The following is a 20,054-nucleotide window of genomic DNA, read 5'->3' as shown; positions in this document are numbered from 1 at the left end:
TGGAATTTGTACATCTAGACAGACAATCACATTTTGCCAACCTGCCAGAAGCGGTTTTGGTTGACAAGGAGAGCAAGAGTGTTACTATAACAGATATAGCAGTACTCTGTGACTACAACATGGCTAAAGAAAAGGAGTGTGCAGAAATATTTTCCACTTAGAGAGGAGATTGAAAAGTGCTGGCATATAAGAGCAACTGTAATTCTTGTTGTCATTAAAGCACTGGGTGCAATAAAGTCTACGCATCAATTGAAGCATTGGGTGCAATAAAGTCTACGCATCCATTGAAGCACTGGGTGCAATAAAGTCTACGCATCCATTGAAGCACCAGGTGCAATAAAGTCTACACATCCATTGAAGCACTGGATGCAATAAAGTCTACGCATTCATTGAAGCACTGGGTGCAATAAAGTCTACGCATCCATTGAAGCATTGGGTGCAATAAAGTCTACGCATCCATTGTGGCATGGACATATACTGGAAACGATTAACACAAGTTGGAGAAAAGTGTGCTATTACGAACGGCTAAAATATTAAGGCAAATCTGCAAACTTCCAAAACTCTGGTCAGGGATTGAGCTTGAGTGAGCATTATCACTCAGTTGGGTTAACAAGGGTAGTACACAACTATATACATATATATGTTCCTCATAACAAAATCTTGATTATAAGGATTTGTGATGATATGTTTATTTTGTTTTATGTACCTGACCAACATGTTTAATGACATGGTTGTATAAATTTACCTTTAGGAGATACAAGTTTGCACTCTTCATAGATAACAGATCTCACCAATGTTTTCTTAGTAACTCAAGTTAGGCAATTGCCTGTTGGTGTATAGACCAATGGACAATCGTTGTAATTAGTGTACAGACCAACTCTCTCCATTGTTGTTTTGGTAGAGAGGGAGAGGAGTAATTTATGGTCTGAAGCTCTTCTTATCACTACCAGTTGCTTTTCAGGGAATTGAATCCCAACCTGTTATTCACACGCAGGCGCTACAGACCAATTAATGGGCAATAATACAAATTTTATATTGTTGAAAAAATTTATTGCACTTCTTGACATGATTACACTGGCATACCAAAGAAATGATAGCTACAGCTGTTTCTCTAAATATCCGCGCCTTTTCGCTAGCTTAGTAAAAGGCTTCCTTACGTTAAATGCTTGATGGCATTTAGCACCTACTCTAACAAGACTTTGTCAACTATGCAATAGGGTTGATTTAACACACCTAAAAACCTTTCATGATCATTGTGACCAAAAGGGGATCCGCCTTACTTTGCTTAAAGAGTTATTTGCATGGAAGCTTCAAAAGACCTAGTGTAAAATATTCACTAGCATTCAAAGTCTCTTTCAAACTTTGAGCCAACATAAGTCTCCTTCATGAGCTATAATAAGTCATTGCTGAACTTGTTTGGAATGTATTTCCGTGACAAAGACATCACTTGAATTTCTCTTTCGTATTGTTCTGTTTTGTACAATGACTTATTTCTACCAATAAACTCTCATGAAACCTGCAAAAGGTGTTTGTATGATTACATTGTCACTTTTTTGCAAGAGAACATAGGGTTTTTATATTCAGAATTCTTGGTGCATTTGATGTGTTGGAAAGTGTGGTTTACAATTGGTAAACTGTTACAATTTTACTGGGGTTTTAACAGAATATTGTTAAAATTGTTTCTTTCAAATTTATTTAATATCAAGCAACAAATAGAATAATCTAAGTGTAATCATTTTTTGTTATCACCCACAAGATTATTTTTTAAGTTGTCTGGCTGTAGATGGAGTGCCCTTACTATCATGGAAGTATTGATGGGCATGAAGCAGAGAACAGGTTGATTAAAGCAAACGGTGACAATGGAAGCTTTCTCATTCGAGACAGCAGCTCAAGCAAAGGCGTCTTTATTCTCTGTCTTCTGTAAGTTGCCTCACTCATGAAGATAATGTAACGGGTTGCTAACCACTTGACAAAAGTAGTTATTTTATGTTTACTTGTTGCCTACCATATCATCGCAATTGAAAAGCTACAGATACGCATAGTTTATACAGAAATATATTTTGAAATAATTGTTAGAAGTTGTATGCGATTTTTTTATATCATTTAGGTTAAAATAAGTTGAAAACCTGTAACTGCCATGTTAAATACGAGAACACAAACTATGAATGATCTTGAAACCTTCAATTGGTGTAAAATAAACATTTAGCAGGCAAAGTAAGACGGTGCAATATTTAAAAAGATCATTTGTTGGATTAAGATATGCTGGAACGTAAATTAAAAAGAGCGGTTTAAGTTGATATGATAAGTTGATAATTTTATCTGATATTCTTACCAAGTTTGTTCAAGATATGAAAAGCTAAATACAGTGAAACCTTCACTATGATAAACATGTGGTGCAAAGTTTGAACAGACAAGTGACTCTACAGTGTCAAGTAATTTCCGATCGACGTTATTAGATGTTTCATGTAACATTGAGGATTCATGAGGGAAAGTAAAGAGTCTGGTACAATTTACATATAAAATGTGAAGGAAATTTAATGATAATAAATATAATATTCAAGTTGTATAAGTTAAAAATCAAGTCATTGTTAACGTATCTAATGTATGGCTAGTTACTGAGATTGCTAGGCTGTGTAGGTAGCAAGATAAGAATGCACCTAATATGCATACTGAGTATATGTCTATTTATGTCATTGACGATTGCTCTTATTCTAACATAGACATTGGGGATATTTTTATAACCATACAAGTAATCAGCAATCTCATAGAAGTATGTGATTCTGCCAAATGCAAACTGTGCTGTTAGCCAAACCGTTTGATAGCTCTTCCAGGTAAGCATATCTTACACATTTAAGTATGCTAAATGATACATGCGTCTTATCTTTTTAACTGATAAAAATACAAAGGTATTCATTATTGTGTAATATGATCTAATACAACTGATAAAACATGGGTCATTGTCTTTTATTTAAGGTTCAACATAGGTATGTAGGGCTATTTGAACAAAGGTGAGGGCTCTGCCAACAAGTTGCAAAATAGGTGAAAACCTGCAGACTAGTTTTAATATAACATGTTTGTATTCTCTAGTTACTTGCAGATGTACGGAGAGAATAGTAATAGTCTCATGCAAATTCTTCTAATTTTTGTTGATTTACATCAGTTATTGAACATAGCACATGTTATACATAGCACATGTTATATATGGCACATGTTATATATGGCACATGTTATACAAAGCATGTGTTATACATAGCATATGTTATATATGGCACATGTTATACATAGCATATGTTATATATGGTACATGTTATACATAGCTTATGTTACATATAGCACATGTTATACATAGCATATGTTATACATAGCATATGTTATATATGGCACATGTTATACAAAGCATATGTTATATATGGCCCATGTTATACATAGCATATGTTATATATGGTACATGTTATACATAGCATATGTTATATATAGCACATGTTATGCATATCATATGTTATATATAGCATATTTTATACATAGCACATGTTATATATGCCATATGTTATATATAGCACATGTTATGCATAGCACATGTTATACATAGCACATGTTATACATAGCACATATTATACATAGCATAGGTTATACATAGAATATGTTATACACATCGCATGTTATACAAGGCATATGTTATATATAGCACATGTTATACATCACATATGTCATACATAGGACATGCTATACACATAGCGCAAGTGGAGGATTCCCTAATCACCAGAATACTATTTTGCAATAATCATACTTGCTTATATTTTTCTTTTAGGTATGAGAAGAAATTGTATCAATATAGAATCTTGAGAGACAAAAATAAATCCTTTTACATAGAGGTATGTTTTACATAGAGGTATGTTTGACATAGAGGTATGTTTTACGTAGAGGTATCTTTTCATGTGTTCTATAACCTTATTGTTTGTTCTTGTTACTGTATCATTGATTCACTTTGTCACCTTCTCACTTCTTGATATTTATAAGCTCTCTTCTTTTGGATGTTTCCATTACTAGTCAGCGAGCTATCACGCAGTTGTTCAGACCAATTCACTCAATGAACTAGTGGAGCTCTATCTCTCCAAAGGAAGCTCTAATGGCCTCAAAACACCAATGGTGCGAGGTGTGCGCAAAGATGGATCCGAGTCTGACAGTGAATCAGGTCAGGAGCTACCGCAAAACCTCTATTTGAACGCCATGCCGCTCTATTTTTCAATCCATCCTCTATAATGACAATTAAATAGAGGTGGTGTTTAAATAAAGGCTGGCAGTGTATTTTTCAAATAGCTCGTCAGAATTTTGGGAAGATTAATTTAACCCTGTTACAGGCGAAGCGAATGTCACCTATATTTTGTACTTTCCTTCGGGCGGAGCCACATTAATCCTTTTGGATGCAATAAGCCTCCCAACTCTCTTCAAAATTGTTGAAGATACTTAAAGGTTGACTTGTAACAAAATTCACATTACAGTTATTTGGTATCGAAAGATTCACCATGTCTTACTCTGCTGTGTTGTATGTGCAAAATATGTGGAAATGTGATTACAAGCTCTTACAACACAAAAACGAACAGTTAATCGCCGCCATCATGAAACCTCTGTAGATTGAAATCAGTTTATTTCTCTGAAGTAGTCATTACATTCGGTTATTGTTTTTTCACGTGATGTTCTCACGTAAATTGAAAGACCAATCAAAGGCTCAATATAAAACTTCCCGTAGCACTAGTTTATGACAAACACTTCGGGTTTTACCGAAGAGCCCTTACCCAATATAGATGCTCGCTAATTTACAGTTTTGTTTCGGCTTGGTCTATTCGTTTAGTTGTAATCTGATTATGTGACCCATACTTCCTGCCAAACAGCGCGAACAATTTCTGCAGCATTTTCCGACTATCACAGATGACCAACATGCTCGTGATGTTTATCAGAGGATGATATGCACTCCTTCGAGCTAAGGTTAAAAAATTAAACGAATTTTTACGGTAGGTTTTGAGATATCAGTGCTCAAAGTAACAGCATTACAATGATGATGATGAAATGGACGCGTAAGAACAATAGACACGGTTTTATTGAATGCGTGAAGTATATTTGTGAAAATATTTCAACGAATGAGGCTGCGTGAAAGTGTAAACAGAAGCCATCTTTTACAACTACGTCCCATTTGAGTCGTTTTGGAAAGAGATTCTAATCTACGACTGTCTCGTGATGGCGGCGTTTAACTGTTCGTTTTTGAGCTTATAAGAGCCTGTAATCACATTTCCACATATTTTGCACTTACGACATAGCAGAGTAAGACATCGTAAATCTTTTGATTCCAAATAACTGTAATGTGAATTTTGTTGCAAGTCAACCTTTAAATAAGTATGCATTGGAAAGCTGAGAAATATCTCTACCAGTTGATATATAGGCTTTCAATTAACCTTCAATGATAATTATTATTAGAGATGCCCCGATTCTAATTTCACCAGCCGATTCAGATACCGATCCGATACACCGATTCTTATTGAAAAATAATCCGATTCAGATACCGATTCAGATCTTCTGTGTTGCATAGATAATTGTTAATTTTATTATGCAAATATAATGCAAAGAAAATATAAATACTGATGTATTTGTTTGTATTCATGGAAAAAAGATATACATGTATATATAGTCACATACTGACTTTATGACATACCGTGCATCTAGTAACAAAACAGTCCATGTTTCTTGTAATCTGCTATTAATAATGGTAATTACTGTTAGTCGTACAGCTTTCTCTGTGGTAATGAAGTCTCTCTCTTTTACTGCTAAACGAACTGCTACGCCTGTATAAGTTTAGAGCAAATAATTATTTCTTTTAAGTACTGTTAGTGATTCAATTATCTCAGCATGACGTCTTCATCTTCCATCACTATCTATGTAGCCTGTCGTACTGAAGAAGGACTTACTTGCCACAGATTATGGAGTACAGGCTAAATGCCGATAGGCTACTGAGGTTATTTTATGCGATGCAAACGATACATCATATCATCAGGATCAAGAGAGATAGATAACTTGATGCATCGACTGCTCAAATTACTTTCGTAATACTAGTACATAGAAATATTACACCGCATTCTTGTTTCCCAACATTGTGCTTTTGTTCGTGATTGGCTGCAATAAATCATATCACGGTAATTGGGAAATACCGCACTTTGTGATTACGTTCTGACTAAAGCCTAAAGATTCCTCAGCTGTGTTGATGTTTATTAGGCTATAGACATGAAATAGATTGTGTAACAGACCTGGAATTCATTAGGTAAAAGTAGGAAACTTGCAGCTGATGACTTTTTTTATTAGTGTAGCAGGCTAAAATACAGTTTTCTGCTAAATAGTTCATCTGTAAAAAGTATCTGAAGTTTCCGATTTTTTAAGAAAATATCGGCCGATACCAATTCAGATACTTAACACCCATATCGGCACCGATACCGATTCCGATATTAAAATCAGGGCAACTCTACATATTATACCATGTGCCCAACTTTGCAATTTGTTGCGTTTCCAATTTTTTATTTCATTCTAAATTTGAAGGCATATTTGTATTTTATAACCATATTTATTATTCAACAATGTTGCATAAAAGCTCATTGCACTCATGAATATGTTTGTTACAGTCCGCAGCCAAAACTGGCTTTCTATGTGCACTAGGAGAGGAGTTATGAGTGTCGATCGATTGTAAGCCGAGTTGAAATAAACGCAAGGATGCTATCAAATAGTATGCTATAAACCAGCAAATTTATAAGTTATATAATGATAATCTACCAAATGCTGCTAATATATATTTAAGAAGAAGTGACATAAACAAACCATACTTGTAATACATGCATAAACAGAAAATAAACATCTTTGAAACAAAAATATTTGCATCGTTTGCTCGGCCAGTTGCGTTCTGATTGTTGCGTTCAATGAAACAAACATCTTCTGGCTGTTCAATACCTTCCACGATGACTTGTGATCTCGACTTTTCTTTTGCACTGCTGAACTAGTCGATATTAGCGTCCAAACAGATTTTTAGTAGAGCAAAACTTTTACGCCTTGCGTTTCGTTCAAATAATAATAGACTTAACTGCATGGGCACTAAGCGCAACATTTAGCCTAAAAATAGCCATTCATATACCATCATAAATGTAAACCGTTTTGCACATGTGTTGAAGTTTCATGACTACGTTGAACAAGAAACTGCTATTAGTAAGATACAGTAACTATTTTTTTTCTGTGGCGTTTCTTTCAAAGTTTAAGCGGAAAAAACCGAAAAGCTTTGAAGTTGGAAAATGGACTTTGATTCGACCAGAAACAATGAAATAATTAATTGTTGTTGATGTAACCGAGTAATTATTAGTAAAATTTTGTGTATAGTTTTTAAATGAAACTTGCTATTTTGTGTTCGTAAAGATCACAGAATGTCAAAGTGACTGTCAAATATAGGTGAGGTTTAATTAAAGGGTGGCACTCTATTTTTCCACTATTCTGTAGTGGAGTTCAAATAAAATTCAAATAGAATAGCCGCAATTCAAATAGATTGCGTTCAAATAAAATGTGTTATTAGAGGCCTTTGTGGTGCATCTTTCTCTCTCTCTCTTTAGCAAGTATAGTGTCATAAACCATTCAACTTACAACTCTTGATTTAAGTGATATATTGTAGTAAACCATTCAAATTACAACTCTCTATTTAAGTAATATAGTGTCATAAAGGCGTCATAAACCATTCAACTTACAACTCTCTATTTAAGTGATATAGTATCATAAACCAATCCCACTTACAACTCTCTCTTTAAGTAAAGTACTGTCATAAACTAACGGTACTAACTCATGAATCAGTTAAATAGAGACATTGAACAGCAACAGTTTCATATTCTTTGTAGAGGATGATGAAACATATGTGGATACAAAGTATGTATTCGGTGCTGTGGATAAAGACAGCCCAGATTTCAACAAAACTGGAGTTGGGCATCAGGCAATGCCTTCTCTTCCTGCTCGTGCTAAGAGTACCCACATCTATGCAGAGCCCTCAGAAGTTCAGAACTGCTCATCAAATTCTGAGAGTCAAATTAAAGACTTCTACACTGACCAGTTCCTTCGCAGCGACCAGTCAAAGTAAGAGGCTTGAGTTCGTTTTGGTAGGTTTGACACTACTATTTTACGCTTCTAAGCAATATTTCAATGACTAAGTAAGGTTTGGTGAAGTAAGTTGGATACAGAAAAGAAGCCCATATGTCATGTTTCACTGATTAGCTGGTAGTAATCAGCAGAAATGTTGCACGCAGTAAACAGTAACTGAATTGTGACCTCAACCCTTCTTTAACCCTATCATAGACGTTTATCTGCCATATTCTAGTGAATAAATCAGGTCTGTCGGTCCGCCAGCTCATTCTCAGATATAGTTTGTCAAGTGAAGCATAATTCACTAGTCACTACTTCTGCAAGAATTGGATCCCGATATCACTACTAGTACACAAACTACTTTTGCCAGTCAGACGCAACAGTTGGCACTTTTTTACTGAAATTATTGAATAATATTCATTCTAAAAAAACTTCTACGCGCATATTCAGACGGTATATATTAGCTGTGGGTTAAACATTTTTACCTGATTTTGTTGATAAGCTCTACTTGTTTGGTTTCACTTGTGGCTGGAGACCCATATGTTTAATCTAACCACAGATTAATATCAGTATTATGCAAAATTTCTTATGAGAATCGTCAGATTGCGGAACCTCTTAAAATTTGACTGAAATTATACTTGAACATGTAATGTTACAGAAAGGTATTTTACTTTCATAGTTCCCACATTTTATTCCATTATGAACTGTTCAATATAATAGATATTAACACAAAAGTGAAATTAGAACAAATGTTTTAGTGGTCATTGGTGGTGGTGATTGCAATGCGTTCAGAAGTATTCAGTTTTTACTGTTGTTCTCTGTATAAAGATAAAATATAAATTCCAGTTTTCAAAGTGAAGTGAAATAAATTTTGTTACAGGTTAAATATAACTCTCAAGAATTTCACCGTCCGAGTACCGGCAATGCAGCGTCATGCTTGCCATTTAAATCTGCTGCAATAGTAAAAGGCTTGTTTGTAAAAATTATTATTATTACTTCGCTGCTCCATTCAGACAAACCTTCAGTAAACTAGGAAATTCAACAATTGTAGCAATTTTTTGTAACAATATTTGGTCATGAAACACCAGCGTTGCAAAAAGATTACATTGTGAACATGACACTCTTTATTTTTCGTGAGTGATTTGCCATGTAAACAAATACCAAGACTGGTAAGTGTTCATTCAAAATAAAGTTTTATACAATATACTGTTTACCATGCCCTTGCCACTTTTCAAGTGCTTTACATTAATAAGTAAGTAAATGTGCTCTTGAGATTTTCTTGGGACTTGTTATTTTCGTGGTAAATAATGATATAGCACAAAAAACATTAAAAAGACTATTTAATTTAATTTTAACAGTATAAATATAAGTATTATATTGTTTCTGAATTATAGTTTTTATTTATTTTCACATGAAACTTGATAGTATTTTTCAAATATATTATCTAACAAGTATATCATATTTATTTTTAATACATGTGTATGTGTTGCATTATATTCATTGTTCATCATAATATAATGATAATTTAGTTATATTATTATTAATTAATATAAATAGTACAATACTACATCAAAATATCCTCTCCTAGGCTCAGTTATTTACTGTTACTAGTAAATATTTATTGTTCACATTTGATAGAATATTTATCATTAGTATTTTAAATGTTAGCTATCAAGAAGTTAGCAAGTGACATAAAAAGTCTCTAATTTTTAGTTGATGGAATAGATAAAGAATATAAATTTTAAATATTATTCTATAAATATACTTGTAGATAGATTTATTGATCACAACATCTTCTTATTGATGCAATTTTATTTGAATTAAATCTCTTTTAATTTAATAAGGAATATGTTGTTAATTTTTTATAACAATTAAACAATAAACTAGGTTTTATTGATTAAGATGAAGTATGCGTAACACCAAAACAGTGTAAACTATATTCTTGCACACACACAGGGCGTCACGTCATGCTGTGCAGAGATTATTAGTGTCTTATGTTTATCATAATGTCATTTTGATACATGCATTTACATCCCGACGAGAAGTCACAAAATAGTCAATATATCCAATAGGCCAGTCAATAGTCAATATATCCAATAGGCCAGTCAATAGTCAATATATCCAATAGGCCAGTCAATAGTCAATATATCCAATAGGCCAGTCAATAGTCAATATATCCAATAGGCCAGTCAATAGTCAATATATCCAATAGGCCAGTCAATAGTCAATATATCCAATAGGCCAGTCAATAGTCAATATATCCAATAGGCCAGTCAATAGTCAATATATCCAATAGGCCAGTTCAATAGTCAATATGTCCAATAGGCCAGTCAATAGTCAATATATCCAATAGGCCAGTCAATAGTCAATATATCCAATAGGCCAGTCAATAGTCAATATATCCAATAGGCCAGTCAATAGTCAATATATCCAATAGGCCAGTCAATAGTCAATATATCCAATAGGCCAGTCAATAGTCAATATATCCAATAGGCCAGTTCAAAAATCGTTTAAAGCTTTAGATAACTAAGGTGTTGTATTACGACAAAAAAAATTGAAGATTGAGAAAATTGAGAAAGCTAAAAAAACTGAAAAGTCACCAAATTTTATGCAAGATTCTCATAATAAAAAATTTGACCCATATTGTACTGTACATAATCCATTTAATATTAGGATTATATAGTGTACTGTACATAACAGACTTATTATTATGATTTGTAAAGGTTTTGTGCGACCTTCACTTTCCTCCACTAGTACAAGACTCGGTGCATGAGTTTATACATATATTTCCTGCTTAGTTCATAAGTTGTACAAGAATGCTCAAGTAACAGGCAATGAACAGGCCCAGAACAGCTCTGCTCTTCTACACAAATGTTCGAGCTTATATAGCTAGTAAGCTCCGCCCCAGTTCTACTTGGCTGGACCTGGCTCGGTCTTGGTCTTGACTCGGCATGGCTCTGGCTTGGGTTGGCTTGGCTGGGCTTGGCTAAATGTGAGGGGACGCCATCCACCACAGATTGTATAGTGTACTGTACATAACACACTTAATATTAGGGTTATATAGTGTACTGTACATAACACACTTAATATTAGGGTTATATAGTGTACTGTACATAACACACTTAATATTAGGGTTATATAGTGTACTGTACATAACACACTTAATATTAGGGTTATATAGTGTACTGTACATAACACACTTAATATTAGGGTTATATAGTGTACTGTACATAACACACTTAATATTAGGGTTATATATTGTACTGTACATAACACACTTAATATTAGGGTTATATAGTGTACTGTACATAACACACTTAATATTAGGGTTATATAGTGTACTGTACATAACACACTTAATATTAGGGTTATATAGTGTACTGTACATAACACACTTAATATTAGGGTTATATAGTGTACTGTACATAACACACTTAATATTAGGGTTATATAGTGTACTGTACATAACACACTTAATATTAAGGTTATATAGTGTACTGTACATAACACACTTAATATTAGGGTTATATAGTGTACTGTACATAACACACTTAATATTAGGGTTATATATTGTACTGTACATAACACACTTAATATTAGGGTTATATAGTGTACTGTACATAACACACTTAATATTAGGGTTATATATTGTACTGTACATAACACACTTAATATTAAGGTTATATAGTGTACTGTACATAACACACTTAATATTAGGGTTATATAGTGTACTGTACATAACACACTTAATATTAGGGTTATATAGTGTACTGTACATAACACACTTAATATTAGGGTTATATAGCGTACTAGGTGAATGCCCGGCGTTGCCCGAGTAATGAAGGTCTTTGCACTGAAAATTGACTTGTATTTAACGTATAACAACGGTTACCAATCCAGCTTTCAAACTACATATCATGAAAAGAGTGTTTGTGCAGTTTAAGTAAGTTAAGAGAAAAAATAAAAACAACTGAAGGTTTGCAAACCTTTTCACACAACTGTAACTTGCAAACTTCATATCAAGGGGAAACTGTTTTGTGCAGGTCAAATAAATTAAGATACAACATAAAACAACTATAAAAGTGTTTAAATGTAAATGTGAAATAGTTAGCAAGTAATAGTTAAATTAAGTCTGTTTTGCTACAATTACGATAAAAGATGATTTGGTAATGATACAATTAATACGAGCTGAGAAAACTAAATGAAAATCCTGAGTATGTTGATTGATAATAATGATTCGTGCATAGAAGTGAAGTGTGTGTGTATAAAAAAGATTAGTGTTCCAGCAGACGCTATCTATCCAAACTTTGAATACGATGATACTGGTACCACTCGATACTGGTAAAAATGAGATATTGGACTGTTTTTGTCTGGTACTTTGTCTGACCGAACGGAGAGAGAATGTAGAGGCTATTCCTAATCAAGATAATACAATTATCCGCGTGAAAAATATTTCCCTTTATTGATTTACCAAGCAAGCCTTACAAAAAAACTGGAAATAGAAGTGTAACCTACTCTTGAAATTGAGACTGCAAATATGAATATTACAAAAATTACAAAATAAAAAGATAAGTAATAGTAGCAAACAATTAGTTGAACAATTTCAAAAAATAACAAATACAAAAGGTAATATTAGTTAACAATCAAAAGGGCACATTTGGCATGCACTTTTGCAGCGTATGCATACAGTATACACTATATAATAACTGTAACACATAAGGTCAGTATAGCTTAGTGGTTAAGCGCGTGGATTGGTAGATTGTGGTTGTAATGACTGTGAGCTCAAATACAGCAAGCAGTGAGCATGTAATTTAAGATTTTAATAGCTATAGCTGGCCATCCACAGACAGACACACACACAGATAGGCACACAGACACGCACACGCACACAAACTTTGTAAATATATTTATATATATATATATATATAGATTGTACATAACACACAAAATATTAGGATTATATAGTGAACTGTGTGTAACAAAGTTAATATTATGAATATGTACATGTAATATACTGTGCATAATACACTTAAAATTAGGATCATATAGTGTACACCACAACACACAAAGCATTTCAAATGTCTACATGAAATAAATATTATACTCAACAGAGTAAGCCAGGAGTTTGCCAAGAAAGTGCAGACCTACTTAGAACAAGGGCTCGTCACTGATGCAATTGAAATGTCAACAGACGAATCAAAGCTTTCAGCTAGTCACCTTCGCATTCTCAAGGAACTCATTCTAGCAGAAACTGGACCTCTGCAGGGGTGAGTGTCATTTATTTTCATCATGTTGTACTGTGGTCTGAGGGACAAGTTGTTCTATTTGTTTTCTTTGATTGCAACATGTCAAGTACCTTACAATTGAGCAAATGTTTTGAAGATGTCAAATTTCTTTTGTGCTTATGAAGATGTCAGGTATATTTTGTGTTTCCAGACAATTGACTGAGTTGATGCACAAACTGCAGTTCTTGAAGGATGTCCTCGCACAGCCTGGCGCTGAGCCACGGAAGGTAGGTTTCGGTTTATTCCTTTGTCCCTTTCTCTTGCTTGTCGATGAGCCTCCTGTCAGCATCAGGACATCACCTAATGTCGGCTCTGACTAGGACTTTAAACTGTGGTGTGTCGTTATCTCTCTATAGCGGACAACTGAGAAACTGTAGTGTGTCGTTATCTCTCTATAGCAGACAACTGAGAAACTGTAGGGTGTCGTTATCTCTCTATAGTGGACAACTGAGAAACTGTGGTGTGTCATTATCTCTCTATAGTGGACAACTGAGAAACTGCGGTGTGTTGTTATCTCTCTATAGTGGACAACTGAGAAACTGTGGTGTGTCGTTATCTCTCTATAGCGGACAACTGAGAAACTGTAGTGTGTCGTTATCTCTCTATAGCAGACAACTGAGAAACTGTGGTGTGTTGTTATCTCTCTATAGTGGACAACTGAGAAACTGTGGTGTGTCACTATCTCTCTATAGTGGACAACTGAGAAACTGTGGTGTGTCACTATCTCTCTATAGTGGACAACTGAGAAACTGTGGTGTGTTGTTATCTCTCTATAGTGGACAACTGAGAAACTGTGGTGTGTCGTTATCTCTCTATAGTGGACAAATGAGAAATGGTGGTGTGTTGTTATCTCTCTATAGTGGACAACTGAGAAACTGCAGTGTGTCATTATTTCTCTATAGCGGATAACTGAGAAACTGCGGTGTGTTGTTATCTTTCTACAGCGGACAACTGAGAAACTGTAGTGTGTCGTTATCTCTCTATAGTTAACAACTGAGAAACTGTAGTGTGTCATTATCTCTCTATAGTGGACAACTGAGAAATGGTGGTGTGTTGTTATCTCTCTATATTGGACAACTGAGAAACTGTGGTGTGTCGTTATCTCTCTATAGTGGACAACTGAGAAATGGTGGTGTGTTGTTATCTCTCTATAGCGGACAACTGAGAAATGGTGGTGTGTTGTTATCTCTCTATATTGGACAACTGAGAAACTGCAGTGTGTCATTATTTCTCTATAGTTAACAACTGAGAAACTGTGGTGTGTCGTTATCTCTCTATAGCAGACAAGTGAGAAACTGTAGTGTGGCGTTATCTCTCTATAGTTAACAACTGAGACACTGTGGTGTGTCGTTATCTCTCTATAGTTAACAACTGAGAAACTGTGGTGTGTCGTTATCTCTCTATAGTGGACAACTGAGAAATGGTGGTGTGTCATTATCTCTCTATAGCAGACAACTGAGAAACTGTAGTGTGTTGTTATCTCTCTATAGTGGACAACTGAGAAACTGTAGTGTGTCATTATCTCTCTATAGCAGATGACTGAGAAAATGTGGTGTGGCGTTATCTCTCTATAGCAGACAACTGAGAAACTGGTTTATCGTTATCTCTCTATAGTGGACAACTACGAAACTGTAGCGTGTTGTTATCTCTCTATAGCGGACAACTGACCAACTGTGGTGTGTTGTTTTCTCTCTATAGTGGGCAACGGAGAAACTGGTGTGTTGTTATCTCTCTATTATAGTGGACAACTGATAATATCAAAGTGACTTGTAACAAACTTGCAACACTAGCTTACAACACACTGGGTTGATCGCGTTGTTCTAATTTTGGGGATTTATCCGTTCATGAAATACTACATCGAGTTATTCGTTGTTTCAAGAGGTATTTCTGGTACTGTATTACATGCTGATATTTTGTGTAGCGAACTGTTAATTTGTTCTAATGTCACAAAGATAAAAGCATTTCCAATACTATCGGAAGACTCCCTTTATTCTCTATTAATTGCTTTCTCAGACAGAAACTGTTTTGAGATTTTCTATAAATATCCGAAACCCTTCGTTTAGCCATAGCACAGGTGGAGATTGTATGTACAGTATTGGAATCCTCTGGCTAAGAAGTAGATACTTGTGTAGTTTGAAGTTCTGTAGTCTAAATTATCCATTATCTTGTTTTGTACCGGGTTCCACAATCTGCGCTAAAAGGGTTATGGTACTGGGTTCCACAATCCTAATTAGTTATTATTATTATTATTATCTTCTCATTAGCTATTATTATTATCTTCTGATTAGTTATTATTATTATCTTCTGATTAGTTATTATTATTATCTTCTGATTAGTTATTATTATTATCTTCTGATTAGCTATTATTATTATCTTCTGATTAGTTATTATTATTATCTTCTGATTAGTTATTATTATTATCTTCTGATTAGTTATTATTATTATCATCTGATTAGTTATTATTATTATCTTCTGATTAGTTATTATTATTATCATCTGATTAGTTATTATTATTATCTTCTGATTAGTTATTATTATTATCATCTGATTAGTTATTATTATTATCTTCTGATTAGTTATTATTATTATCTTCTGATTAGTTATTATTATTATCATCTGATTAGTTATTATTATTATCTTCTGATTAGTTATTATTATTATCATCTGATTAGTTATTATTATCGTCTGATTAGTTATTATTATTATCGTCTGATTAGTTATTATTATTATCTTCTGATTAGTTATTATTATTATCTTCTGATTAGTTATTATTATTATCTTCTGATTAGCTATTATTATTATCTTCTGATTAGTTATTATTATTATCTTCTGTTTAGTTATTATTATTATCTTCTCATTAGCTATTATTATTATCTTCTGATTAGCTATTATTATTATCTTCTGATTAGTTATTATTATTATTGTCTGATTAGTTATTATTATTTTCTTCTGATTAGTTATTATTATTATCGTCTGATTAGTTATTATTATTATCTTCTGTTTAGTTATTATTATTATCTTCTGATTAGTTATTATTATTATCTTCTGATTAGTTATTATTATTATCTTCTGATTAGTTATTATTATTATCTTCTGATTAGTTATTATTATTATCTTCTGATTAGTTATTATTATTATCTTCTGATTAGTTATTATTATTATCGTCTGATCAGTTATTATTATTATCGTCTGATTAGTTATTATTATCTTCTGATTAGTTATTATTATTATCTTCTGATTAGTTATTATTATTATCGTCTGATTAGTTATTATTATTATCTTCTGTTTAGTTATTATTATTATCTTCTGATTAGTTATTATTATTATCGTCTGATTAGTTATTATTATTTTCTTCTGATTAGTTATTATTATTATCGTCTGATTAGTTATTATTATTATCTTCTGATTAGTTATTATTATCTTCTGATTAGTTATTATTATTATCTTCTGATTAGTTATTATTATTATCTTCTGATTAGTTATTATTATTATCTTCTGATTAGTTATTATTATTATCTTCTGATTAGTTATTATTATTATCATCTGATTAGTTATTATTATTATCTTCTGATTAGTTATTATTATCTTCTGATTAGTTATTATTATTATTATCTTCTGATTAGTTATTATTATTATCTTCTGATTAGTTATTATTATTATCTTCTGATTAGTTATTATTATTGTCTTCTGATTAGTTATTATTATTGTCTTCTGATTAGTTATTATTATATTCTGTTTAGTTATTATTTTTATTATCTCCGAATTAGTTATTTGCTGTCTCAGCTTGCTCTACGTCAGTTTTTATTTTTGCAGCTGATATTTATTGAATTTAATTTCAGCATTCCTTTTCTTCCTACAGAACGTGTCACGTGTAGAGAGTGAGAGCTCATTCAACACCCTCGTTGCTCTGCTCTCTAAGGCGAAGCAGGACATGTGCACTCTTGAAATGCAGGCAGTAAACTCGTACAACACGATGATGGGTTATGGTAATGTAGATCCTCTGGCCATCAAGAGGCCAGTGCCGGCACTACCAGACATTCCCATTGCTGTCTTTGTAGTGAGTGTCTTCGTTCAAGGCTATTTAAGTGCTCTTTTCTTTTTACACTATATAATTGGTGGTACCGCTTGATATACATTAAGTGATACCACGCCATCTCTTGCAGAAAACTCGCACAAAACTTTCTCTTTCAAGGTAATCATGATTGCGGTTATTGTTAGGTAAGATCTGGAGGAAAGGCCATTTTGGGTGGTCCTGTGTCCCTCTCTGTAAAGGTAGATGTAAAAAAGGGAGTACTCTACATTGTAAAAGAAGGTTCGCAAGCCTTGGATCAGGCCAATACGTTGCCCGCTGACAAGAGTGAGTACATGTTATAGCTCATAGCTTCATCTAATTCTTTTTTTGCTGGATGTAATTGAGGTAATGGAACTATTATTGTTTTCATTTCTGAAAGTAGGTTGATGGTTGAGGTGCTGACAACGTTTACCCCATTTTTATAACTTAGTTGTAGTAACTCAATGAACCACCAGCTGAATAACTGATGTATGGTTTATACACCTAGCCTGTACACTGCTGTTTGTTTACCTTAGAAACATTAGATATATGTATATACAAACTGTAATCAGACGATATGATTTCAAGAAATGCATATTTTCTTAGGCAAGTATATAAAGTAATCAGCTAATCAACACTAATCAGTGAGCAATGGTTCTAAACATTCACGAATATGCACAGTGTACTGTTAGCTTTCTGTAACCATGGAGATATAAATATGTGATAGCTGTCGCGCTTATATTACAATCTGTGTTGTTACGTGGTTGAGTAGTCTGTTGACCTGCCGGGCAGAGAGTCATCTCCTTCTCCATGAGACTTCTCTTGTCATCTCCGATATCCAGACAGGAAAGAGTTTTGTCTGTGCCCTCAATATATGTTTGTGAGTCATCCATCTATGAACACTGATAGATCCATAGAAGAACTTCGTAGCAAATGAAAATGTAGCGTGTTAAACTATAAGTTAGTTTGGGCGATATCATATATACTATACATCCTTATGCAAGCCTTGGACAACGAGACAACATAACAAAATATGTTATCTTACTGTTAACATTAAGTTAACATGTGCTCTGTTAACTTACTAGTGTTACTCACTTACTGTTAACTAACTATTGCATACAATCTGTGCAACAAACTGCTTCTCTCATTATTTGTCATTGTTACAATTCCAGTTGCCCAAGTAATTAAGTCTACACGCAACTCTCGCATGCTAGAGATACTGATAGAGGGAAGACGAAAGGAAACATTCATGTTTGATGACATCAGACAACGAGAGCATTTTTGTCAACTCGTTCAGCAGCTTAAGAAAGTCCATAGCATGGAGATGCTAGTAGATAATTTATCAGTCTTCTGTGGCACCTGGAATATGGGTAGGTGAACCTGTGGTCATATATCTAGATAGATAGATAGATAGATAGATAGATAGATAGATGAGCCTGTGGTTATATATCTGGATGGGTAGGTGAACCTGAGGTTCTACATCTAAATGGGTAGGTGGGCTTGTGGTTATATATCCAAATGAGTAGGTGAACTTGTGGTTTTATATATTGATGTGTATTAAGTTAGAAACATATAAAGAAATGGGTGCAACAGTCTTTAAGGTTTCTGATATCAACATCTGACCCAACATTTGACTCAGTATCTGACTCAACATCTGACTCTAAATCTAAATTATATATTTGACTCTATATGGCTCTATATATAGAGGATCTACTTAACAAAGCTTTAACGTTTGCGTCTAAATACACAAATATATCTGACTTGGACAAGCGTATAATACACCATACAAAAAAATCTATACTCTACAGCGCTAATGAACCATGGGGTAAGAGATCAACTGCAAACTTGTATGACAAAACAATGGGCTCTTATGACGGAACAGAAAGCTGCCAACTTGTCAGAATCTTCATGCTTTACCTTATCACTGAGAAGCTTGGCCAAAACTTTGGCTTATATCGGGACGTTGGTCTAGGGCTACTAAAAGATACTGCACAAAACATCGAGCGCACTAAAAAAGAACTATGTGAAATCTTCCGTAAACACAGCTTACGTATCACCATCGAAGCAGATAAGAAAGTAGTAAACTTCTTAGACGTAACTTTGGACCTTAACAACAACAGCTTCAAACTGTATAGTAAACCTAACAACACAACCACATATGTACACAAAGACTCAAATCATCCACCATCAATCATAAGAAACATACCTGAATCCATCAACAATAGACTCACCAACATTTCGTCAAACAAGCAACTCTTCGAGGAAACTAAAGCCCCATTTCAAAATGCACTTTCTAACAGTAAATACAACTTTTATTTAAAATACCAGAGCAACAACCCCAACAAAGAAACCAGTCAACACAGAAACAGGAAACGCCAAACAATATGGTACAATCCCCCCTACAACAAAGCTGTTAACACCAAGATCGGTAAACAATTTTTCCAGATCCTGGAGAGTGAATTTCCACCGGAACACAAATTACACAAAATCTTCAACAAAAACTCCGTAAAACTAAGTTATAGCTGTACTTCAAACATCAACCACATAATTAGCGGGCACAATACACAAGC

The 20,054-nt window shown here is 33.7% G+C and overlaps 1 protein-coding gene across 1 annotated transcript in view; it reads left to right on the top strand.

The window, feature by feature from the left end:
* The first annotated feature begins 1,788 nt into the window (after positions 1-1,788).
* The window catches only part of LOC137405844 (phosphatidylinositol 3,4,5-trisphosphate 5-phosphatase 2-like), a 61,648-nt gene continuing 43,382 nt past the window's right edge, over positions 1,789-20,054 (top strand). The window contains exons 1-9 of the mRNA XM_068092265.1: positions 1,789-1,920; positions 3,809-3,872; positions 4,048-4,192; positions 7,911-8,142; positions 13,260-13,415; positions 13,585-13,660; positions 17,293-17,490; positions 17,652-17,790; positions 18,657-18,854. Coding sequence (XP_067948366.1) covers positions 4,144-4,192; positions 7,911-8,142; positions 13,260-13,415; positions 13,585-13,660; positions 17,293-17,490; positions 17,652-17,790; positions 18,657-18,854 — 1,048 coding nt within the window. The 5' untranslated portion in view covers positions 1,789-1,920; positions 3,809-3,872; positions 4,048-4,143. The remainder of the gene's footprint in view (positions 1,921-3,808; positions 3,873-4,047; positions 4,193-7,910; positions 8,143-13,259; positions 13,416-13,584; positions 13,661-17,292; positions 17,491-17,651; positions 17,791-18,656; positions 18,855-20,054) is intronic.

This window comes from Watersipora subatra, chromosome 10, assembly GCF_963576615.1.
Source record: "Watersipora subatra chromosome 10, tzWatSuba1.1, whole genome shotgun sequence".
Lineage (NCBI taxonomy): Eukaryota > Metazoa > Bryozoa > Gymnolaemata > Cheilostomatida > Watersiporidae > Watersipora > Watersipora subatra.
The sequence above is the reverse complement of the archived record's forward strand: the minus strand, read 5'-3'. Positions and strand labels throughout refer to the sequence as shown.